Source organism: Diadema setosum, chromosome 6 (assembly GCF_964275005.1).
Source record: "Diadema setosum chromosome 6, eeDiaSeto1, whole genome shotgun sequence".
NCBI lineage: Eukaryota > Metazoa > Echinodermata > Echinoidea > Diadematoida > Diadematidae > Diadema > Diadema setosum.
In genome coordinates this window covers 24981854-25007826 of record NC_092690.1, presented here as the reverse complement: position 1 = coordinate 25007826, position 25973 = coordinate 24981854, and the positions used below count along the sequence as shown (strand labels likewise).

General features: G+C 39.3%; 2 protein-coding genes and 1 pseudogene across 2 annotated transcripts in view; all 3 read right to left on the bottom strand.

The window, feature by feature from the left end:
• Positions 1-25973, bottom strand: part of LOC140229476 (ubiquitin-ribosomal protein eL40 fusion protein) — a 336799-nt gene that overhangs the window by 306403 nt on the left and 4423 nt on the right. The window lies entirely within an intron of this gene.
• Positions 2237-2897, bottom strand: LOC140230234 (zinc finger protein 862-like; annotated as a pseudogene).
• The window catches only part of LOC140230041 (uncharacterized), a 76818-nt gene continuing 67937 nt past the window's right edge, over positions 17093-25973 (bottom strand). Inside the window, exons 12-18 of the mRNA XM_072310245.1 lie at positions 24490-24639; positions 23531-23772; positions 22558-22745; positions 21644-21771; positions 20493-20700; positions 19598-19824; positions 17093-19059 (exon numbers count right to left, since the gene is read on the bottom strand). Coding sequence (XP_072166346.1) covers positions 17093-19059; positions 19598-19824; positions 20493-20700; positions 21644-21771; positions 22558-22745; positions 23531-23772; positions 24490-24639 — 3110 coding nt within the window. The remainder of the gene's footprint in view (positions 19060-19597; positions 19825-20492; positions 20701-21643; positions 21772-22557; positions 22746-23530; positions 23773-24489; positions 24640-25973) is intronic.

The window sequence follows — 25973 nt, the reverse complement described above, 5'->3', positions numbered from 1 at the left end:
TGGCTCTATGTTCAAGCAAAATTTTGCGGGGATTGTGAGATCTGAAGATCCCCCCCCCCCCCATTAAAAACAGAGGATTAAATATCCCAGTTGCATGGATTAGGGTTAAAGGTAATTATGGTTCCATGGCCCTTGTCATAACGATGTTTCCCTTTACATGTAACACTTTTGGGTAAAAAATTTGTCTTTTATGGCCAAACTGAAGTTTCTCATTTTCATCTTATGCATGACCCATAATTTTGTATGTAAATCTTGTGTAAACAATGCAGACATTTACAAGACCCACATGTTTGGAAAAAAAAAGAAGAATACCACTTCAAATCAAGTATAATGTACACTTTTCCTTCATATTACATGATTAAAGTTTACAAATACTCTGTCTTATATCATGCTGTATGCAGCTAGCACTCACAAGACAAAATCTTCAATGTTCAGAAACCTGAACGAACTGTAAATCATGTACATCTAACTTCATTTATAAAAGGTGCCATTTGTTATTGACACACTCTATGCTGCTACTGACCAGACAAAATCTCTAAAAGTTCCAAAATTTGAATCAACCTGAACAGTTTTTGTGTATACTTAAATTCAAAAAGTCTCTGTTTTATTCACACACTGTATATGCAGCTCCTGGCAAGACAAAATCTCCAAAGTTCCAAAATTTGAATGAACTTCAAACACGGTATATACTGAAGTTCCAAAACTCTGATATATTATTCATACACTGTATGCAGCTCCTGGCAAGACAAAATGTCCAAAGTTCCAAAAATTGGAATGAACTACAAGTACTGATGCCCCTCGCTTTTCACAAATGTTGCAACATTCGTGGTCATTTGGTCGAGGAAAAGGAGAAAAAATGTTCATGTTGTGGTCGCATATTCGGAAACTGATAAATTCACAAGTCATTTCATAGAAGTACCTATCGTAGTTCAACTTCAAAATCTTTTCAAACGTGAAGATTTTTGTCAAGATTTGAAATATAAATCAAGACGTAAAAAGTTTGATTCAAGAAACATTGAAGATATTTATGATGCTAATTTATATAAAAACTTTTCAAAGCCAGGTGGATTTCTACATAATCCAAACAACATATTCATGTGGAACACTGATGGTGTACACAGTACCTGTATTTAAGTCCTCAAAATTTTCGATTTGACCTTTGTATTTTGCAATTAATGAACTTTCCCACCCAAGAGATACAAAAAAGAAAACATGATTATTGCAGGTCTTTGGTATGGTGAATCAAAACCATGCATGGGCACATTCCGATTTTCTAGATCATCAACAGCAGCTTTGAGGGTAGAATTCTCCTCTCTAAGGTCTGCAACCTCTCTCTTAAGATTGTCATAATCAATCTCCAGACTGCTTATTTTCTCCCCTTGTTCATTCAGTTTCAGAGTTAACTCACCCAGCCTCTTGACAAGCATGCTGTCGATCTTGTCCTCAAAACGTTTCTCAAACGACACGAACCACACTGGAGCCTGCTCTGATGCAGCACCGGTACCCTCTGTGATTAGCTTGCCCTGCGCGACGGGGGAAGTGACAGTTGAGGTTTCGATGGTGCCGGAGTCGTCGCTGTCGCTGTCATTCAGCTTGGGTTTTTTGCTTGAAGGCTTGCTTGGAGAGCTAACCTCAGGTCCTGTAGGTCTTTAAACTTGATCCATGTTCGTTTAGTGTGGATTTGACACTAATTCTATTCCAACATGACAAGCAAAAGTTGGATTCTGGAACGAAATGTACGAGTTCAGAAAAAACTCAACATGTCGCTACCGTAGCCATGTGATCTCCCAGCGCTTAGGATTCTTGATAAGTGCTACATAAACGCTGACTTAAATTTATTTTTCAGTCAATGGATAATCATCAATTTTTCAGTTTTATGTTTAATGAGTAGTTCTATTTCCATCATACACTGACTGTCCATCATTGTCGGAAGAAAAAAAAAAATTTACCTTTCATCGTACATTCTGAGGGTAGTTGTAGCTGTGTCAATTGATGCTGCAACATCTGCAACTGTTGAGGTGGACTTCTGTGCCACAAGAGATACCTTCGACAGGACTGTGACCCTTTGCCTTGGCCTTTGCTTCACCAGTACACCTTTCCATTGCTTGAACCTACAGTAAAATATGAAATGAAATGAGAATGTGGGTTTAGGCTTTGAAGTTATGTCATGATTTCATTCTGTGCAAGGAAATCAATCATTTATTTATGTCATTATAAATCATGAAATCAAGAAATATTTACCTGATAGAGATGAGTGATCATGGTTCAATATCCACGAAGAAAATTCCGCACGGCACGCTCGAGGTGAGGTAGCCATCGGGTTCCACCAACGCGTGCCGGGATAGCTGAATGGTCTCCATGAGCCTCGGCAGCGACTTTGAGTGAGCTCCTGTTCTTAGAACTGTTCTTGTAGAAGAGGTACAGGTTTAGGAACAGTGTGTTCACAGTGTTACACAGATTTACCCGTTTCATGGCATCTTTAAATGCCAGTTCTAGGCGATGGGCAGAACAATGAACAGCCTGCAGTTCGGGGTTGAGTTGCTTCAACAACGCTGAAACAGCACGTTCTTCCAAGCATTACGGCTGCTCCATCGGACCCGAAACCAACAAGTTTGCGAGAAACATCTTCTTCTTCCATTGCCAACTTCTCTTTGAGTGCATGAAGAGTGGCATCTTTGATGGAGGCAGCATCAGCAGTTGTTGTGCCTGCAACAGCTACAAAGTCTGTGTTGATGGTCTCATCACATGAATGGCGGATGTAGATAATCTCATCTTCAGTAACAGAAGAATCAGTCGTGCCATCACTGATGATGGACACAAATTTGGACTTCTGTACGCGCTCTACCATTTTGCATCTCTCTGTCTGTTCATTAAACAAAGAGAAAAGAGAAATCCCATATGGGGCCTGGGGATGCACTAGGTATTTCAATCCATTGTAGAGCCATAAACACACTCTGGTGACCGAGCATAATTTATATAGACCATGGAACTTGATTAGTGTGAGCAAATTATCTGTACATACGATATATCATGACAATGAACAATAATAATAAGATAAACTCTTATTAATTTTAATCACACTTTCTAGCATTTTATGTATTCTCATACTAAATATTGATGTAAAGAATATATAATTTTGTCGAATGCAATTTGTTGACACTGGAAATTTTGCAAATGCTTGCCTTGCCATGATAAAATCTTCATATTCTGCACCATGCCAACACTGAAACTATTTTCATATCAAGTAGGCCTACTGGATTAAAACGGGGGATAATGTTACTTGCAGTGTGAATGAAGTTGAGTCTTTTTTAAAATTATCTTGTTTGAAAGACATTGCATCTTTCAATTTGTTTGTATAATATTACATTTTTTTTTGCATCAAGACTATCCTAAAAAATAGTCTCTTATTGGCTTCAGAGCTGCTATTTTACAATTGGAACTGATAAAGCAGATCAGTGCAAGCAAACTCGTAAACCCAAAGTTGACCATGCTTGCACGCCCAGTGCGTTGCAAACAACACCGCTGCGATTGGCTGTATGTATCAATTGACATGAATATTTATGAAAATATCAATTCTAAATTCAGAGAGAGATCGAGAGAGATCGAGGGAGAGAGAGAGAGAGATACACGTACATGCATGTGTACACAGTACGAAGGTAGCAGCACATTTTTATTTTCTGCTAGTGTTGAGTGATCGGGTTGGAAATTTATAGCAATGAAATACTGAAAATGTCAGTGACAAGTGTAAGTGTATTGACCGTAGAATGACCAGATGAATTATGTGGTAAATTCACGCTACCCTGGTCTGATTTCCCATGTATTAGTACAATCCCGATCTTGCTAAATGGCCTCCGCTTGTTCCTTCGCTCGGCCGAAGCGGCATTTCCGATTGATAATGAATATTCATGATTTTGTTGCTGTAAGCCAGTCACAGTGAAATATTCAATCCACAATGCGCGCAAGTTTGAATCATTTACGTTTGGGCTAGTGAAGATAGCTAGCTCGACTCGCTCAGCTACCATTCCTAGACTAAAACTTCTACTTATTTTGCGTGGAAATTTCATTATTGGAAAACTTTCACTGATACATACACACACAGATGCTTCATAAAAAGCAATTATGAAGTTGCAGTCATCTATAGATAAAGAATGAACATTTACATACCTCAGCAAGCCTATGAAATGGACGAACGCTTGGGCTGAACGGTCATTTAGGTACGTCGTTCAAATGTTCAGGCCTTTGGCTCGATCCAATGAGCACATCCAAGCAAAATCAGTGAAAAGCCTACAGTGTCTAGCGATTGCGTGGGCATTTCTAAAGAGATGCTGGAGTCGATGGACTGCTTTTTGGTTGAGATAAATCATCTTTTTGGCCTTCGATGTTCCAGGCTCAGCCCTTCAAGCGTTCATAATGCCAACCCCCTTGCGGTGATTTTCACTTTCCTCATGCTTTTTCACAGAGTTGAGCCTGAATTTATTACTACTGGTGGCTGGCTAGGCATGCGCGCGTGCATGTTACAATTCCATAGCGCTTGTGCAAATATATGCATATGCATGCAGTATCTCCATGGCCAAGCCAGATCTACAGAACATCAGCTGCATGTCGATGTTGTGTTCACGTCAATTTGAAGCTAACAAAACCTAAGATTGAGGAGGGCCCGACTTGTGAAATCATTTTTGTTGGCAGCAAATCATGGATGACTTGTTAAATCATAAAGAAGACTTTATTAGATTATATTGCTAATATTTCTGGTTGCCCGCTGGGCAACCAAAACGGGACTTTTGGGTTGCCCGATGGCATTTTAGGTTGCCATTGGCACCCGGACAACCGCTAATTTCGAGCCCTAGACAGCAATTTTGACCAATTTTGCTGTCTCTTTGTGAACTTTTCGCGGGCTAGTCGGTTGGCAGATTTTGATGATTTGGGTATCAAATTGAAGCTAATAATGATCCCAAGACCGACAAATAGCTAAAAAATCTAAACTTTTGGTTTCCTTTAACTCTTCTGTTCAAGCCTTGAGCTTCTTTGTTTCAATTCATGCCTACTTTTCTTTCTCTTTTTTTTTTTCTGCCTGTATTTGCCTCGTCGCTTTGCGTCACATCGTTCATGTTCTTTTGATATAGCTGCTCGTCTTTCTCACAGACCCTACCTTTACATCACCTTACACTTTTATACAATGTGCTGATTGGTCAAGTGAATTCTAACATCAGTTTTTGCAAACAAAGTAGGATGCCATTTATCAGTTTTTGCAGCAAAACACAGATTTTTAGGCAAAAATAACCTGAGATGTATTGTGTTTAGTTAGAAACTGATCATGTCTCAAAAAAATCTCTCCTTTTTTTTTGTACTTAAATCACACTATTTCATGAAAATGGACTTGTCAGTTTTAGCGAACACACTCTTCATAATCATTATGCTGTATGCATCTTATATTTACGATAAAGTCTGATTTGTTGTTGTTGTTTTTTTTTCAAATCATGACTTCCCAACAATTTTACAAACTTTTGGTTAAATTCATAACAGTGGAGTACAGTTATGAATGGGAAAATTGTTTGTGTGCATGTATTTATATAGGGATAAGAGTTAATTTTTTGGTGGTGTTAAATTCAGGAATATCTATATGTACATATACAGTGTACATGTACTGACTCGCAAAATTTGGGAAAATGAAAACCCTGCTAAATATATGGCGTATACAGTATTAAACTTTTTTATGTCTGCCAAGGATGGAGGTTATGTTTTCATTGGCCTTGATTTGTTTCTTTTTCTGTGTGCAAAGTAACTCAAAAAGTTGAGAACAGATTTGAATGAAACCTGCAGGAAAGGTTGGTAATAACACAAGGAACACCTTCTGCAGTGCTGTTCACTCAGCAAGTGCAAACATTACTGTAATGTACTTAGTTTACTCTTATGTTGTATAAGGTTGCCTGGAGCCTGCTTCCTAGTCAAGCTCTGCTTGTGAAGACGGTTGGGCTCTGCATTTCCTATTACTTCCAAAAAAAAAGGAAGTTATTTGAATTATTTTGTTACAGTGTCCCTTCAATTTGACCTACATTTGACTATTTATCGACTGTCACACTTTTCAGTCTGATTGTACCTCATAATGTGTATTCCTGTATAATGCATATGATCATGCCGACACTTCATTAATTTTGTTATATTGTTCTGAAAATAGAATGCAGAAATAAAATGACAATGAACTGAAGTAAACATGCATCGTCTTGTGTCACATTACTATCGTTTTGATGTTTGGGTGCTCACTGTATGTCAGTGTTAAAGGTCCAGTTTACCTCTGGGAGCAGTGATTTTTAAAATGTTCAAGATATCACATTTGATGCATATGTGTAGGTCTGTTGTTTCACAAAAAGACCTACCACATAAAATTTTTGCAATAAAGCCTAAAATATAAGGAGATATCAGTATTTTTCTCAATAAACCGTAACTGTAGACGGTTTAATCTGGAAGTATTCTTATTATAACTATTGTTCACATTTTGTATATTTAACAATACTTAACATCGATTATACGGATTCAGTTTTTTTACAGTGGTTGTTTCTATCCCTAACTCGCATTTTAGAACTAGTTTAAAGCACTAATGCTGGGTTTTTGTTTCATCTGCAAATGATAAACTATGCCTTTAAGTGATATTCAGTATTGTGGAACATGAAAGTGGCAGTATGCTTTTAACCCATTGAGGACAGACTGATTTTGCTACAACACACATTTCCCGTAGACACTTGCCCGAGCATATTCGGGACTTGTCCTCAATGGCTTGATATTTGAGATCGGTGTAAACTTTGATCTCAATACAAAATATTTACATGTACCTCCAACATTTTTCTTGAAGGCTGTAGCATTGACAGCTGAAAATTTTGGAGGTAAATATCTTGTATTGAGATCAAAAATTTCAGACTAATTTCAGATGACTTTCCAATACAGAAAGCTTCTACCCTTATATGATTTACAAATGTATGTCTAGGAGTTTATGATCATCCTGTGAAATAAATAAAAAGCCAAAAATGTCATTATTTTCTCTCTTTTTTTTTTTTTGAAGGGAAAGTCTGAATTAACGGCATGGAAAAAAGTAGGAATTTCTTGTTGCTATATACATAGTTGGAGGGTTTTTTAGGTCTACATGATACAGTATGTGATGGTGGTAGACCTGTACATGTATTCCATCCTACCACAGATGTACCGTGTTAAAGTGCCTGGTACTAGTATATGCTGTATAAGCTGTTATTTTAGCATACAGATATTTTTGCTAATGACGAGGTCACGGACATTTTCGCAAGATGATGTGTGATTTCAACACTGACGCTATCATTAGTGCATTAATGCCTGATGTCAGTTCGAGGTATTTTTGTGTTTTTAGATTCATGGTCCAAAAGTGATTCGCAAAATTTGCGTAGATAAAACCCTCGCAAAAATAACAGCTTATACAGTACAACTAAATACAAAATATAATATATAATACATAAAACAAAATTGGAACAAAGTTCATGCTGTAATTCACCAACGGTTTATTTCTGCACACAAATTTTTGAGCAACTCGCTCGAAAATTTGTGTGCAGAAATAAACCGTTGGTGAATATGAACTTTGTTCCAGTTTTTTTGTTAAATCTTATTATCTTGCCAACACGTGGATAACCTACTCAATATATATATATATATATATATATATATATATATATATATATATATATATATATATATATATATATATATACAAACATACATACATTACACACGCACGTACTCACAAAGATGTACACTCACACAGCCAACATATTTATTAAAGGGATGGTATAGTTTTGGTTGAGATAGGTATTCAGGTTGTAACTTTTTGCGAGATAATTAGGAACCACTTATGTCAGATGTCAAAGAGCATACAATTCTTGGATTAATTTAAACTTTCTTTGATGAAAATCGGTTTTGAAATGGCCGCGATATCCAAAAAAAAGAAAGAAAGAAGTAAAACAAAGCGATTCTAATAAAAGGTGGGTCCCACCTTTTAGGATCGCTTTGTTTTGGATATCTCAATCATTTCAAAACCAACTTTCATCAAATAAACTTTGAATTCTTCTTCGAATTATATGAAGAGTTTGTTTGCAAAAACCGATAAGTCCATTTTTGAAGATTTTGAAGTACAGTCTCTGTCATAAAGTACAAAATAATACCTTTTAAATGATATATCGGTCACCACATATTAAGGTACATTTTTAAAGTTATGGTCAAAAGAAGCAAAATTTTTCTTATTATTCTCTTTATTTTTCTTGACCTTTAATCGCAAATATCTCCATTTGGCAAATATGGACTTATCGGTTTTTGCAAACAAACTCTTCATATGTTCTTTCATTTTTCATAAGAGGTTTCTCATTACTCATTCTCATCTCATCTCAAATATCATCATCAAGAAGTGTTTGAAACCTGAAGCCACATCTCAACCAAAACTGTATCATCCCTTTAATATACAGTATTGTAGTTGCCTGTGCCGAATGGTGCAACGGAACCAATATGATGAGACAGAGGGAGAAAAAAAAAAAGTAAGGCGTATTCACAGTTTCTCCATATAGCAGTTGTGTATCATACAGTCCCACATTTATTTCACATTCCTCACATATACATCATAAATCATCGGTCCGCTCTTACCACAACACTGATAATTTGCATAAATCTGCATGTCACATATCATAAAGGTTTATACACATCTTGTTTTTCCTTTACTACAAAGGCCTAAAAGCGAACACATTTCAGCCCATGACATCACATTTTTTAAATACAGTTCATCAATTTGCAAATTAGCAACCTCCAAAATTGCTCTTTGTTACACGAATGACAACAAAAAAGGTACATATACATGAGTGTATTCTTCAACACTCGGGTAACACTTGTACTTTTCTATATTACACATACACTAAATTTGTCGTTATCTTCACATGGACCTATATTTTTCTGGTCTCAAAACCTACACGCATTTGATTTTTTGCTTGTTTGTTTTTTTTGCTTGGTGCCAAGGGTATTTTCTGAGACGGAAAATTACAAAGTTTGCCTGAAGTACATAAACTGGCACATTTGAGTCATTAACGGTCTAATACACCCTTTCTGCCTGTTTATATGACTGTGGCATTCTTGGCAATAAAGATTATACCAAAACTCCTTTTACACCGTTTTCACTTGATGCACACAACTCCTGAGTATTATAATACACTGTAGGAGCAGCATTTTGACACAGTGACCATAGTGTATAAGCAGACACCAACTTTTATACAAACTTGATTGGTTTTCCCAACACTAATGTTTCTCAAATGGAGATGTCTATTTCTTTTTCTTGTCTAATTTTCAATCAGGCACAGAACAAGCTCACCATTTATATTTTGTATTTTATTTTGATTTATATATAGATTCATTTAATTTGATTATCATTTATTTGTTTGTTTGTTTTTTGAATTTGTCACTTTTAAGTAAATATGATCGCAATAGTGACGGATGGATAAATATTGTGACCATGAATCAAATTTAAACGAAAATATCAAGCAGATTGTTTTGGAAGCTAAAGATGAGGTGGAAATGTGGTGTGATTTCTTTCTTTTTCTTTGGATAAACTCTTTACTCTTACTTTGGCTTCCAGCATTTCCTGAATCACATAAAGTGTACAATTTATTGTAATAATAAATGTAGTTTTTTGCCATCATATTTCTCTTTGCATCTTGCTGTTTTAGAAATGTACTGTGAATACTTTCAATTACACTGTTGTACTTGAGCAGATATGAAATATGGTTTATGCCCTTCTTTTATATTGTTTTATTTTTGTCTTTAGCCTTAAATTATTTGCATATTAGCAGCATTAATTCTTAAAGCACAAATATTTAGCACAAATAAAAAGAGAAGTTGTTTGTAGTGAAAATTTTCCAAAACAGTGGCAAGAAAACTGACTGGAATTCAAGAGAGAGGTGGGTAATTACTAATAGGTCAAAATGTGAAAAACTGCACCAACAGAAAAAAAAGAAAGAAGAATCTCTCTTGCACGTACTTGTATACAGGTTCAGTGTGTGTACTGTATCGTCAAAAACATGGACATGGACACCCCTCCCTTCAGAATAAAGTGACCCAAAGTGGCCTGCAACTCACTGCATATTACTTTCATTATGAATATCTCAGAGTAATGGGCCATTCAGATCAAGAAGATTTCACAAGTTCAGAGACATAGAGTTGATGTACCTCCACAACAAAAGTCGATGTTGTGTGTGAATGTAACCAACTGGGTAGCAGTTAAAGCAACAAATCACTGAAAATCTAAGAGGGAATCAGAGAAATAATACAAAGCGTTACACTCTATGGAAATGTTAGTAGATCTGTGCAGATGCATCCCACTGTGCACCTAAAAATTGTTTTTTATGTCAGGCGACCATGATGTCACTGGTGTCACACTCCACACTCGTTTTTACACATGCACAAAGTGGCCAGAAATTTGCACTGAGGGAACATGCGTATATGTTGTCACAGGCTTAGACACTGCTATTGAAGAATGTAATTTATGTACATCAAATGTCTTGGAAAGCTAAATATCAAATGCAAAGTATGCGATGAGATACCATGTTTTCCTGACCCAGTGGTATTGAAACATTTCATAATTTTCTCAATTCTTTGCCCAATTATAACTTCAATAATGCCCTGCATACAACTGTATGTCTTCTTTCTTTCCAAAGCATATGCATATACATCCCTTATGCACATTTTATATGACTCATTTATGTAATCATATGTAGGCCCTATGTTTATACATTACTTAAACATGCCTACACATTGATCTATGCTTTCATGTTTAAAACTCTTTGCTTTCATGAGCTTTAAATTGTCCACTCCAATGCAGGGAGTTCTGTGCCATTCTGTGATTTGATTTGGTGCTTGAATAGAAACAGGAATTATCCACAACATGGAAACAATTCATTCACACAATAACTGCTTTTGACATCAATTCCTTTGATGAATACCAATTAATGCTCTTTGAGTGTACCCATAGAGCTTTGAAATTTATGCCATAGAGATTCCATATTGATGACAAGACATATGCATGTTACATTCAGTGTATTTGATGAGATGAGGTTTAGATAGAGCGTTAGAGAGTTGACAACTTTTAAGTGAGAGAAGATTTGGGGCTTGAAAGTGCAAGATAAAGCGCATAATATTGCTAATAAACTCATAATACATCATGTATATATACACAGCCATGTCAAGAGCTTTGCACAAATCTACCTGTACGAGTTGTGAAAATAAATAAATAGAAAAAAAAAAACAACAACACCAGTATGAAATCATACAATTTATGTGTCACTAGTGGTCCATCGAAATCACAGTATTAAAACATTGACGACAAAATAAATTGCTCTCTAAAATATCATTAAGGCCGCTTTTTGGCAGGACATGCCAGTCCATGAGGAGTGATACAAAACATAAAAATGTGAATAATTAAATGCATAAATACACGTACATAGACCAAGCAGTTTGTTTTTTTGTTTTCTGTTTCACAAAGACATCTCTCTACTCTGTACCTGACGCGATATTACACCATCGACAAACATTACGACAAGAATACTGAATAAGATATAAATGCTCTTCACAAGGACACAGACGCACTGACGTACACACAAACACACACACATACACACAAACATACACATGCACACAAACGTGCCTTGTGTGAAATAAGTTAGGTGAGAGTAGATGGGAGAAGGAATGTACACCCAGTGTTGCGTGACATATGTGTGCATCCGAGTAAAAAGAGGTATACACAGAAAGAAGAAAATAACAAAAACAAGAAAACAGGATTAAGTTTGAGCATGAACAATGTTAGAAGACTGTGGAATATAACACATAAGATATCAAAGATTCACCAGTCTCCTGAATCAAGATTGAGAGAAAACTGGCAAAAAAAAATCTCGTAAAATCTCGGCAATTGACCAATCAAAAGAAGATTCCACATTTACGAGATCCAACAAACGACTATATAGAGTAAATATTCAAGTAACAATAGAGAGTGAGTAAATAAGTAATTATAGAACTATGAAGAAGTTTTACTACAGAGCTGCGAATAAATAATGCTGTAAAGTATTTACGGGGGGATTTATTGCACAGGTTTGGCAATGAGATGATTTGTACACATTAGTGAGTGTATTACACTGTATACTTCAGCTTTAAAGCAAATGTATAGATAGGCTTTAGAAGGGCAAGTTTACTCTCTATCTTTTTTTTATCTTCTAAAAGTATGCCATATCAAAGCAGACAAATGGTACATTCACCTTAGTAAGAACCTAAGACGACTATGCAAATGTACCATACATTGTATTAACCAGTACCCTAGGTGTGGTCATTTGCCATGGGTAAAGACACCACACATTTGGTTGCCATACGCCATGGGCCAAGTTTGACCCCATCTGAGGTCTGTCTGAGACAGACAGACAAACAGACAGACAGAGAGATACACAGAAAGATAAAGATAGACAGTGTGAGACACAGAGAAAAAAGAGAAAGATACAGAGAGAGAGAGATACAGACAGACAGACAGACAGACAGACAGGGCTAAACTGGCTTATCACTGTGTGTCATTCAGACATAGTAAAATGCAGGGTTGGTATGAGTACAACTTTGGTTATGGATATGGTACACTTAGATAGAAATTTAATTTCAATCACCCCTTTTTACTCTTAGAACCAATTAAGTATTGTACAACATCTATGGGTTATTCTAGCATCGCCATGGGAACAAGTTAAACACAAATGGTGATATTCCTGTAGTTTTACCGCTACAGAATGGAGGTAAGTGAAAACGCACTGAAAAAAATAATAAATACATAAATAAAAGTGTTATTCTGCCAGGAGAGATAAGACCATGTTTCCATCATTCAAGGTATGTGAAATTCGCACCATTTTGGCTCACTCGGAGGGGTTCACGAAAAATTGTCATGCTATACTCGCGTCTAAGTCATAGATTCAGATGAAAATTTTATGTTGACAAAAGCATGCTTAAACAGTGACATTTATATTGATGAAAACAGTGCTGAAATGACTGTGGAAAGGATGTTAAAAGTGTTGAGGGGGTTGGGTAAGTTGCAAGAAATAAGATATTGCTGTGTTTTGTACATTGGCATATACAAAAAAAACAAAAACAAACGTACAACCACAGAATCGAGACATCCAACAGTCGTATATAAAAAAAGGCAAGGCAATGTTTGAAAGCATTTCTTGCATATTTCATAATAAAAAACCAACAAGTTTGCATTTACCAGCCAGCATGTATGCTTGGAACAGCTTTTTACCAATGGTACCATTTATACATTTTATAAAGCTACCCGATCTGTGTTAAGTTCAGACTTCCTCATACAGCGGAAACCTCGCTACAATGAGGACTTATATGCCCTGACAACTGCCTTGGTCAATCAGGGCCCTGTTTCATTAAACTTGCCATCAGTAACAGCTGCCACATTTATATGACAAATTTGCTCTCAACCAATCAGATGCAAGGATTTCAGTAGCTTATAACAACTATCGTAACTTTGAATATTGACAACAAGTTTTATGAAACAGGGCTCTGGTTTCTAACTATATCCGGGTACAAAAAGCTGTATGAAGAATTAGGACCTGCAAAATCAAATTGTAATAAAGACGGTTTTGTTCTTTCAGAACTCTTTATAATAAAAAAGGCTCCATAATAGTTTGCGACAACTTCAGTAGCAGAGATACAAAGAAGTCCCTACAGTGATGATAGTCCCAATACCCAGACTGACCATACAGCTTTTTCAGATGAATAAATGAATAGTTAGAGGAATCATAAAATATTAAAGAAACAAATACACAGTCACCCTGATTGCACCACATTCAAACCATAGAGTACCACATCACATGTTTGGTACATGATGTAATTTGCCATTCACATGTGTAGCTCCAGTCAGTATTAAATATGAACAGCAGAATGCTACTTTTTGCCCCTTTTTCTATTTTTTCACAAAGCCCTTTTTATTCCTCATGTGTGCAAAAATCTTTTCTCCCTTTCACTATCACAAAAGTTCCCTCCTTAATTTTTAGAAAATTGCTTCCCCCCCCCCCTTTTATTTTCACATCCCAATCTACAAACAAAGTTTAGCATAATTTGTAAACCTTCGGTGTATGAATGCAAACATTCAGTGCTGCAGTGTAAGTCCTGTTCAAAATCACATTGGAATACCTTTGGTTGGGTAAGATGCACCTTCATTTGAGATCAAAATCTGGAAGAAAATGTTCGCTTTCTCTTGACTTCGAAGCATGGGTTTCTCTAATCATTTATAAAAAGTTGCATCAAGTCTCATACTCATGTCCACTTCACATTATCATTAGCCCTGTTCACACTGAATTTCACCATTGGCTTGATGAAACACAATCGCACATTAATCATGATTTTGCATAGGAAAAAATCCCCTTTGCATCCCTTTGCATCACAGAAAATCTACACTAACATCCATGCAGTCAGCAAATTCATTTTACAAATACATATCGTCCCTAAAATGACAAAATCCTTGTACCTCAAAATCAGGAATTTTCAAGAAAGTGAAAAAGTTATCTTTTTTTGTTGTTGTTGACATTTTTGCAAAATGAAATCAATGCTGATGTTAAAAAGTGTGGAAACTTTGTTTTGGAATACATTCATGATCATTCTGTTATAAAACTCAAATCAGTATTTATGATAATCAAATTTGAGTTAAGAAGTTTTTAGGATTTATAAGTATGCCGACTGAGATACAAAGACTTGACATCTAAATGATGATATACTGCCGTCTAAGTGTGAAATATGAGTAGTTATTTCTAAAGCACAATGTTAAAACAAAAAAGAAATTGTATCTAGGTTTGTGATGAAAACGGCAGACATGGATCTACTTGTATATTCCTTACAACAAACTTTCAAACAATGTGACAGCTGCATGTGCGGATTATGATTCTCTATCAGTTTGTGCACAGCGAAAAAATGTCTCCACAGTTGCTCAGCTCAGACATTCTTATGAAAAAGTCCAAGCAAATGTTGATTCTCCTTTATTCCAGAGGAACAGTGGCCTCAATTGCGGAGGTGGCTTTCTAGAGAAATCCATAGTAACACCAGGTCAGATGACTGATGAAATATTGAACTTAGAAATATAATGTGTCATCGTGACGTTTTATCATTTTTGGTCAAACTAAGCAAACTATTTGATTGCTTGCAATCATTAGAGGTGTTTGTTTGTTTTTTTCCTCCTCAAAACCAGTGAATACAGAACATACATTAAGTTACAGTTTGATCCATCATCTTCCAGTAATGGAGGGTCAATAATATTATGAGAGCTTCACTGATACAATTGCAGCCTTCTAAAAATTAACGATGGCTGCTATTCAGTGTGCATAGAAAATGTATGCATATTCATGCTTCTGGTAATTAAATTCGGTATTCAAAATATATTTAGCAACAAATCTGCTTTCTTTTCAGTTTCAAAATGCATATGATGGCAATTGATTAAAAGTGTGCATTAGCCAGCTTTACCATCTGCTGCAGATCAAAAACTTGGGCAAGAATTCCATCACCAAAGTTGCACCAAACAAGAATACCACCTTGAGGTTTCCACTTTGATTTTCGCAGCTTTGGACCACACTTGCATTTCACATGTATTTACTTATACTATGATAAATACTCAGAGGCTAACAGCAAGAAGGTCATTACTAAAAAAGTATACACAGTTGGTGACATCTGTTTCCTATGCTGATAAATACAAGCAATTTCATTTGTGACCATTCACTATGATGCATTAAAGCAATATCTCCATTTTTTAGACAAAACAGAAAAAGTACCACTTTGACGCTGTAACAACATATTAAGTGGATGTGCCACTTTACGGTACCCTAAGCATTGGATAAATACTCTTCTGATTACCTGCTTGTTTTCACAAGGAAGTCGGTAGAGTTCTTAAACACTTTGGAAGTACATACATTCTATTTGGCTTCTGTACAGTGGATGAAATTTTATGAAACTGCCGTTCGTCACCACAAGAGGAAATTACATCCTATCACATGAGGCAAGTACGAGACGGGCAAACGATAAACTTTCACAATCTGCATTCATCGGCTCTTCAGTGAGATACATTTACGGTATTTCAATGGATGGACCATCCCAATATTTCATCTTAACTCTGGCAAAAATTGCAATCTACAACTCTACTTGAAGTAGTTGTATATTGCCCCTAATGCCTCCAGCCCACTGGGGGTAAAAATGGCAAGGAACACACGGCTGTCAAATTTATGCACATATACCATTTTTGCTGGCAATCTCTAGATTTGCTTTAAATTGGCAACAATTTAAGGGGGGGGGGGAGGGACAGATGACCTACCTAATAACTTACTCCATGCTCATATACATGATATATTGCAGGTAAGGCTTCTTTTAAAATACAAATGTATACATTTCATTTCACTGAATAGCTTTAATAACAAGATCTGCTTTCATACCGTTCTCCCCAGTGGTATCCATTCAAGTATGCTTTCCATGGAAGGTGGCAGGTAAGATACATTGTACATGGACAATGTACTTGCAATCTCCTTTTTGATATATACAAATATTTAAAGAGGTTGCACTTTTTTTCTCAATCTCATCGCACCGCTAATGCTGACATGGAAACTCTCACATCGGATCCTGTACATCTGACCAACCCCGTTAGATGGCAAGTACTACGAACACAGTGGTAATGGCGGGCAGGGCAAGGGGGGTGGGGAGGGGGCAAGCACAATATGGTAATGCTGTTAAGAATCACAAGGTAAATTTCAGGGGAGGGGAATCCCCCACACAAAAAAACAGGTGTTACATCGCTGACAAATGCAGGAAATCTACCAGCGGTGCATTCTTCGGCTTTTGTCAACATTTCACATTCCACAGAATTCTCCCCCACTACACCAAACTGGGCTTCTTCCACAATGGGAGCTTGCGGTCTTTGCATACTGGAATGATAGCGGATACACCAAGGTGGGGCGGACGTGGCTTTACGCTTTGGTGAGATGCTTAAGGGAACTCACTACCGGGAACATCCTAGGCATGCGGGCATGTCATGTCAGAGTTCTAACTCGTCGCTGATGATGATGGGATATCTATCTGTGATCAGCTGACTTGCGCTGTCTTGGGGCGACTGCCTCTGAGGGTAGTCCTGGGGTTTTGCCACCTTGTCCCTCGTGGCCTCCTGTCGCAAAGTTTCCACCTCGGCCTCCGTTTTCCTTTCACACACAGGCCTACTTTCAAAATCATCATCATCGTCCTCATCCTCAAGCTGCAATTGTTCTTCAAGCACTGAGTTTGAATACGGAAGCTCGGACTCAACTTTCATGGATGGGCAGCTTCCCACGTCATCTCCAAAATCTTTTGACCTCGCTGGCAAAGTGATGTTGTAAACTGCATCAGGAGTTGCTGCGGCAATACCGCTCTCTCCACCATTGAGATCCTGATGATCGCTAACGTCGTTCCCGGTCGGGGTGTTTCCGTTTTGGCAGTCGGCGAATGAAACCTGGATGTCGGGCGACGTGAGAGAGAAGCGGTCGGGTGAGGCGTACAGCTTCTTCTGTGAGCCCTGCTGGGCGGGCTTGGGTAGTCTGACGACAACCACGCCCTCGTCCTGCTGCACGCAGGAGTGCGGGTCGAGGACCGCCCCGGCCGACAGCCGTTTCCAGGACTCTCTGTTGTCCACCTCTGAAGTGGAATCCTGGTTGTCCAATGGCACTGTCTTCACATCGTCCCCTGTGCTGTACCTATGCTGTAAGCGACGGTGTCGGGTGTTATTACAGTTACTGTTGAATGCGGTAAGAGGGGTGACGCCGTGGCGGGGGCCGGGTATCCTCTGGCCCTGGAACATGCTATCAAACTGACCCATGTCATTGCTGGGGTCAAAGTCAGGGGTCAGAGGTCGATTGTTGTACTTCTCCATGATGTTGTCATACTCTGACAGCACAGTGTCCAGACTGAGTCTGGTGTTGGCGAAGTCGTCATCGTAGTTATCGGAGCTGTGACTCGTCGGCCGGTGAGATGAGACATGGATCGACTTTGGGCGTGGCGCAGTAGTACCAAGGAGGGCTTCATCAATACTGGAGAAGAGGTCAAGGTTCATGGATCGGCGCTGAGCCGGCGTGCGCAGGAAGCCAGCGACATCACCACCGCTGGTCTGCAGGTTGACATCAAACTTCCTGACCTCGTCACCCGTGTCCATGTCGTCACTGGTATCATGAGGCGATGTCTGGGTGCGAACTGTCACCATGAAGGGCTCAGAGAGGACGTCGTCCATCCCCGCATCCGGACTCCTCCCAAGGCTGCTGAAGTCGTCCATCTCCGTACTCGACTCTCGCTTCAGCTTCGACTTGTTCTTGATGGACATGGCGCGCGAGATCTTCTCCAGGACGGTGCCTGCCTGGTCGGGCGTGGTCGCTCCACATCGGCTCTGCATCGCCACGTCCCGGTACTCTGGAGTGTACGGCGTGCCGACCGGCATGGAGATGGAAGCCTTGAGTCTGTGGCGCTGAGGGGCTGGCACCGGCTCAACGATGGTGCACGCATACCGCTCTGGATGGGAAGACATCCCCGTGGGCGACGGCGGCGGCGTCTCTCCGTGGTAGGCGTGGTGGGGGACGTTGACGTCGCAGGTCATGGGGTCGTCACTGCTGTGTGTCTGCCAGTCGCTGTCCCCGCTCAGCTTCTGGCAGAGGCCATGCTGCAACTGCTGCTGCGCGTACGGAGACTTCAGCGACGCCGCGTCGGAGTCCATGCTGCTCTCGCTCTGGTCGATCCACAGCGGACTATTGGCACCACTGCACCGCCGGCGCCCCAGCTGGCACCTGGCACCACTCTCCTCCTCAATGAAGATCTCATCCTGGGAGATGGAGTCGTCTCCGGTTGATGCCAGCATCTCCTTGTTTGCCTCAGCAATAAACTCAGAGTCCACTACAAAGAACGAGTCTGACGAGGAGCGTCTTATTGTGTTCTCCATGCAGGCCACAGAGCTCCGTCGTAGATGACCTTTGAACCTGGCTGGATCTGCAAAACATAGTACAACGACATTGCATGTTATAACTACTGCAAGCGCGGACATTTTTGCGGTACATTTAATTTTTTCGTATTTCGTGCTACTTTTGGTTAGCGTGAATTCTAAACCCACGAAAATATCGTCATACTATCTACACATTTTAAATGGGTTGACAATTACACAGAGCAAATCTAAAAACCATCAAATAGTGAGTCGCTCTGTGCAAAGAACTTCACAGAATTTTGAAAGCTCTTTGATAAAATAAAGTCACTAACAATTCCACTCTTCTATATTATCTTCTACATCTGCGCATACATGTAACGCTAAACTTGAAAATATTTCTTAAAATTGTTCATGTCACCATTCACAAAAAAAAAAGGTATGTAATGTGTATGATATCTATATGCTCTTTATCTGGTCAAATAAATAATAATGATATTACTAATGAGAACAATCTTCTACCACGAAATATAAGTTCAACGTAAGAATTACTGGAATGAACAGTCTAAGAACAGAAGAAGTACTCACCATGAACATTGCTGTAGTTATCCTGCTTCTGAAGCTCCGTCGCCGATTCCGACGACGACAGCGATTCTGCGCTCTTGACCGACCGCAGGCTGGCCCGGTGCGTCCTGGTGCCAAAGTGCTTCTGGGTCGTGACCCGCAAGGCGGAGGGGTCGTGCGACATCTTCCGCTTGACGTCCTTGGCCGCTGACCGGCTGAAGAACGCCCTCCAGCCTGGGGACTTCTTGGCCTTGGTAGTGGACAGCCGCTTGCGACTGGTGTGGAATGACATAAAATTGGACATGGGTCAGATTGTCATTTCTTTGAAACAGCTTATCCCTTGTAGCCTTGCCCACACTTATTAATTTTTTTTTTCTCTCTGAAAATGTATCAAGTGTCAAAGAATATTTAGCTGAGCTAAAATGGGTAACTTCAAAATGTTTTCATTGCAATACTCCATGTATCACAGTCACGTACAAGTATTTAATCTAAAGCCGCTTTCCTCCATTTGTGAGAACTCATGTTGCCTGAGTGTCTAATACAATTTTGTCTCTATTCACATATTTCAATCTTTACTTGTCATTAGCGGCTGGCCATGTATTATGTACTGTGAAAGCTGGGTTTTTTTGTTGTTGTTGTTGTTTTTTTTTTTTTTTGCGAACAGATATTTTCGTGAATGAGGTCACAGACATTTTTCGCTGTTTTACACCGAGGCTGCTGGAAGTGCACTACAACCCTTGCATATGTGTGTTGCTACTTTCACAGCCAAACAGTGATTCACAAAAATGACTGCAATTTCTACGACATCACCTCCAGAGAGTCTTGCTGGTCATTTTCTTGAGACCATTGCAGCAGATCAAGAACAGATGCCTTTCCTCTAACACGTGCGACAAGGAAGTGTGCAAAAAATATTAAAAGGCGTGTCTGCCCAGCATCAACTCACGTATCTGGAGGTAGGTCGATGACGGTGTGGTACTGCTTGGGGAGCGCCGAGGGTCCTCCTCCGACCTCTATGTACTTTGGCTTGTCCTCTTTGTCTCCACCGTCGTTGCCTTGGGAACAGGACCGCGCCCTTGCCTCCTCCAGGGAGAGCAGCTTGGTGGGTGTGGACAGCACCATGGACTTGGGCCGCTGCATCTCCTGGCCGACGCCTAGCATCCGCATCATGGGGAGTGAAATGTATTAGGCAGCAATTTCTTTACTGGTGGTGACTGGAAGCTTTGTGTATCATTTTTTCCTTTTTTCTTATCTTTTCACATTTCACTGTATTGATTTCTCATGATACATTCACAAACAAACATATTTATATCATGTCGTTCTTGTCATTGTGGAAGTGCATGCTTTTTGTTCATGGCATAAACATGCTATGATATGCATTCTGTTCAGGATGACATTTACTGCTAAACTCTGACTCAACTGAATTGTCAAATTCTTATCATGTAACAGCTTGTAGAGTGTCTCAGGCTAGGGTGTTACAAGATCAGAAAAAAAAAAAATACTCATACTGTTTATCATCCTATCAGGCCTAAGCACTATTTTCCTGTCTGACCCCAACCTACACACACTACAACATCCTTTCTTACGAAAGTTGAATAGGAAATAAGTTTTGCATAACATCCTTATCTCTTCTTCTTGTTTACAATTGTACTCCTTTATATTTTTCTGGTGGTTTCTCAAAGCAACTACTTGTTACTGTGATGGCTTAATTGACCTGTACGCTAATATAAATGTGGATGGCAAAACACACACCCCCATATGATTTTCGATAATCACAGTATCTTTAACCAAATACCACCATGCTACTATATCAATACAGAACGGTTTATTTAAATGTTACAGTCTATTGGGAAAATTGAGAATGGTAAATCTTGTCAGTAAAAGATTTTCACCGTTTTGAAGCATCTCACAATTTTCATTTGCAATCTTTTCATCGCTTGAACAATATTACGCAGCCACTGATGGCATGTACAAAAGGACCACAGAACTTTGTTATTTTCATCTTTATCATATCATAATCTTTTCTATTCAGGCGGGGAATATTTTGCTAATATGCTTCAAACTGGAGACTGGATTTCCGTGACGCAGCGCTCCTACCTGGAACATCTGGGAAGAGCTTGTCGTTGAAGATGAGGTCGCAGTGCTTGACAAGGTACTCCACCACCGTCGCCTGTACCTTGATCTCCAGGAAGGCTTCGCATGACCCCGTCTCAATGTCCTTGGACCTGGAGCAAGATTGGACATTGAAAACACGACATGTCATAGAGAGACAGACAGACGGATAGACATACAGAAAGACAGAGAGAGACATACATACATACACACACACACACATTGGGTCTCAAGTCTACTCTCTATTCTATTTTTTAATGGACTATTGGTTTCTTTAATACTAGTACCACACCAGGAATGTACACTGATACACTATGGCTTGCTGAAGCAACACCCTCCTAATAAACACAAAACTTGACAGAGGTGAGATCCGATTTAACCTTGTCTTCTCCTATACAAAACATACAATTTGTGGTAATATTGGTCGTGTTCGAGTGTCAAATACAAACTGTACCGCACAGTCCTGTATCATGCAAGACTGGGAACACGGAAGACTGGATTGCTCTTTAGAAATAGCATACCTCATGGATTGTTGTAGAAGAGTTAAACAGAAGATCATACTTTATGTTTCTCTCTCAAATTGGCAAATTCTTGTGACTGTAATAGTGACTTTGTGACAATTTCATTTATCTACACCCAGTTTCATCTAATCTCCATTCAACACAGGAAACAGTAAAAAAAAAAAAAAAAAAAAAAAAATCAAAGTTGCAAATTTAAGAGGAAAAGAGGTTTACTTCATCAGAAGAGCCCCCCCCCCCCCCCCCTTGACTTCAAGCCCTTCGACCCTTTGTCTTCTCTGGGTGTTGATTGACATAGAAAACCCCATAGCATTGTACACCTTGTCCAAAGACTTTGATACATAAAGGGTTATTGGGGGAGAGAGAACCATTGTCAGTCACCTGAGGAGGTTGGGGGCCCAGACGATGGCCAGGTTCTTGATGTTCATCCCCGTCTCGCTGGCGTGGGACGACATGAGGGAGAGGTGCCTGATGAGGAACTGCAGGGTGCGGTAGTGGGGCGGCGGCAGCTGCTGCACCGTGTCGTGCATCTTTACCAGACGGTTGTCGTCGCCCGACATCGCCGCCTCCTGTAACCATGGCAACAATGATGGAATGTCAATAGCTTAAAGGGCAAATAATTAATGCAAGTTTTCCTCCTTCATACCCTTCAAATTTAGCTGTGGAAGGTTGGGAATTGTTTCATGCTCTAGCATTTCATTGGTAGACCCCAAGATCCTAGTTGCAATCTTCATTCATAAACAGAAAGGTGGCACGACTACAGTAGGTATCACGACTTTCACCAATTTAGAAAGTGTCACCCTCCTTGCCCTTATTACGATTGTATATCCAACTATTATAGGCAAAAAACTGCCAGGTGCAAAGTTCTTTTCCAAGTTGAGAGAGCACTTATGTACAAATTTCCTACACTTTTCTGTGTCTTGGTATTCTGAACTCTTATGTGGAAGCAACCTGTACAACAAAGTTCACAAACTTAACCAGTTCCTTTTGATCTTTCTCTACTGCACGAACCAGAGTATTGAGTCGTGCTAACCAAGAATTTTCAAATCTAGCATGGCAAAAACTGTGAACCAATTTCATGGTGAGACTATTTCGATGGACACTTTCTCAGACTGTGCAACAATGACTCTGTCTCAAGTTACTCTTATCAGCAAACAATACAAGGAGTCCTTACAAACAGATTCCCTGCTGACTAGATGTTAACGCTTAAGTGGCTTGCCACTGATCTTTCCACTCCCTCCCTCCATGACCAGCTGTTGAATTCTAGAGCAAGCTTTAAAAAGCTGGTTACTGTTACATCTCTCTCTTTCATCTCATTCAGCACCCAAAACCAAAAAAAGAGTTCACTATAAACCTCAAACTTTTGGTAGAGCTGGTAGGTGAGGAGCGGGTTGGGGAGCTCCCGGAAGTACAGCTTGCAGACGGAGGAGACGCAGTGGATGTCCTTCTTGTACTCCTCCAGGCTGGGCGTGTTCTCACTGTCAAACTGGTCCCGGAGGTACTGCACGTTGGAGGCCACGCCCGAGAGGCGGTAGATGCCGTCACAGATGCCGTGCTCCTCGATGAACTCGGTGCACTTGCGGACGACGAGGGGAACTGGAGGGGGGGGGGGTAGAGGGTTCAGACGATGTATGGAACAGTTTGGAAGAAAAGATGGAGAGATGAAATTGTTTATGGCTTATACTGTCACTCAATTAAAGGAAATTATTAAGAGTTATTATCCTTCCTTGCACAATATATAGTGTTCAGACTACACATGCTTCAAGAAGATTTGCAGGTGCTTGGGAAATTTCCCTAGCTCGAGTGGGGAGTTTCACAAGAAGGGCCCCTTTGTAAATCAGTTTTTTAACTGAAAGGGCTACCCTGTGAAAATAAAACGGAATAAATAAATATAGAATATACATTCAGGTACATGAAAATTTGGGACTGGTCACACTGGCAAAACTTCTTAAAGCTTAACTTTGAGAGCATGTGACAAACTGTGTCTCAGCTGCGAGTGTTCAGATTATACGCTTCAAGAAGATTTGCAGGGGCTCGGGAAATTTCCCTAGCTCAAGTGGGGAGTTTCACAAGAAGTTTTACGGAAGTTATGCTCATTACAAAAGTAGAGCATATTCTTAAGTGGTACCCGGTTAGTTTTTCATTTCATATTTAAAAACCCTGAGGTGTACATGCATGACTTACGTTGAGACTTCAAACACAATGTTGGGAGACGTTATTCTTCAATCTTGCAAAATTTTGAGACATTTAGAAAAAGGATATACGTACAGTCTTCAAATCTTACGGCACACAGATGCACAAGATTGTACTCACTCTCTGTCCCCGTGTTGAGGAGGTGCTCTCCGAGGTCGCACCCGAAGACGCGCTCCTTGAGGATCCCGCTCTGTTTCAGCCTCCGCCGCGTGGGCCGGGCCAGGATGAAGCCCCGTAGGAATGTGATCAGCTTGCCGTGCTTTCTCAACACTGGGTGAGAAACGAAAACAAGGCCGCACACATAAGCCACAGTACCATTTTGGAACAAACTAACATACACTACTAGATGAATGTATGCAATGGTGCCTTTAAAGGGCCTGTACAGTACTGGCTGAGGTGGGGATTCATGTTTTGAACATTCCTAAGTAAGATAATGAGAAACCTCTTATGAAATATGAAAGAGCATGTAATTTTAAGAAGGATTCAACATTTATTTGATGAAAATTGGTTTTCAAATGGCTGAGATATCCAAAAAGTGATAATAATAAAAGGCGACAGGCCACGCTTTTATTAGGATCTCTTTGTTTCACCTTGTTTTTGGATATCTCAGCCATTTCAAAACTGATTTTCATCAAATAAACTTTTGATACCCCTTAGAAAATGTGCATGCTCTTTGACATCTTACAGAGTGGTTTCTGAATATCTCGCAAAACGTTAAATGCTAAATCCTCACCTTGACCAGAACTGTACACACCCTTTAAAGAAAACCAATGCTGTCTTTATAAATACCATTGTTGGTATAAAGGAGATAAAGGTTGACATATGCAGAATTCCATTGTACTATAGTCCTTATTACTTAACGTCCCATTCCCTTTACTAATCTGTTTATTGAATTATTCATCTTGTTTAAGACTTGTCCTTTATCATGTTAGGCAATCTTCCTTGCCATTTTGCTTGTCTGAAGGTTTTTGGCATCAATTGAGAGCCTTTGTCTAGGTCATTTCAATTTTCAGTTTTTGTCTCAGTGCCAACACTTTGGCAAACAATGTATAAGAATTGAACTCCTGCCAAAAAACTGGTCCCCCTAAAAAACAACAACAACAAACATCTAAGTGAAGAGTCCATAATGCATTTGCGCAAAACTCCTAGAAAAATTTCTAAAATCCAGCCCTGCTCACACCAGTATAAAACTTTGCTTGTCCTTCTCAGGATTTAAAAAAAAAAAAAAACCCTCAAGAAACAAAAGTGCCCTGATTTTTCTGATCTTTTTTTTGTTTTTTGTTTTATAGCTCAAGCCTTAAATCCACCTTCTGATGTACATACAGCCAAAGGCAAGAGAAAGTGCCCAATCTGCTTGAACCACACCTCGATTCCTCTCAGCTTACTCATACACATATATTAAGGTATGAATATAGCATAGTACCATGATCCCCTGGTACCGCAGGGGACTCTAAAACACCCAATGCAAGCGCTACTACAAGTGTACATGTATAAACATAAGAGCCGCAAGATAATTTTTGAAGAAAAACCCCCACTCACTGCTAAAAGCAAAAAAATAGAGCTGCATTTATTGCCCACGGAAAAATTGTACAAATGCACCACTA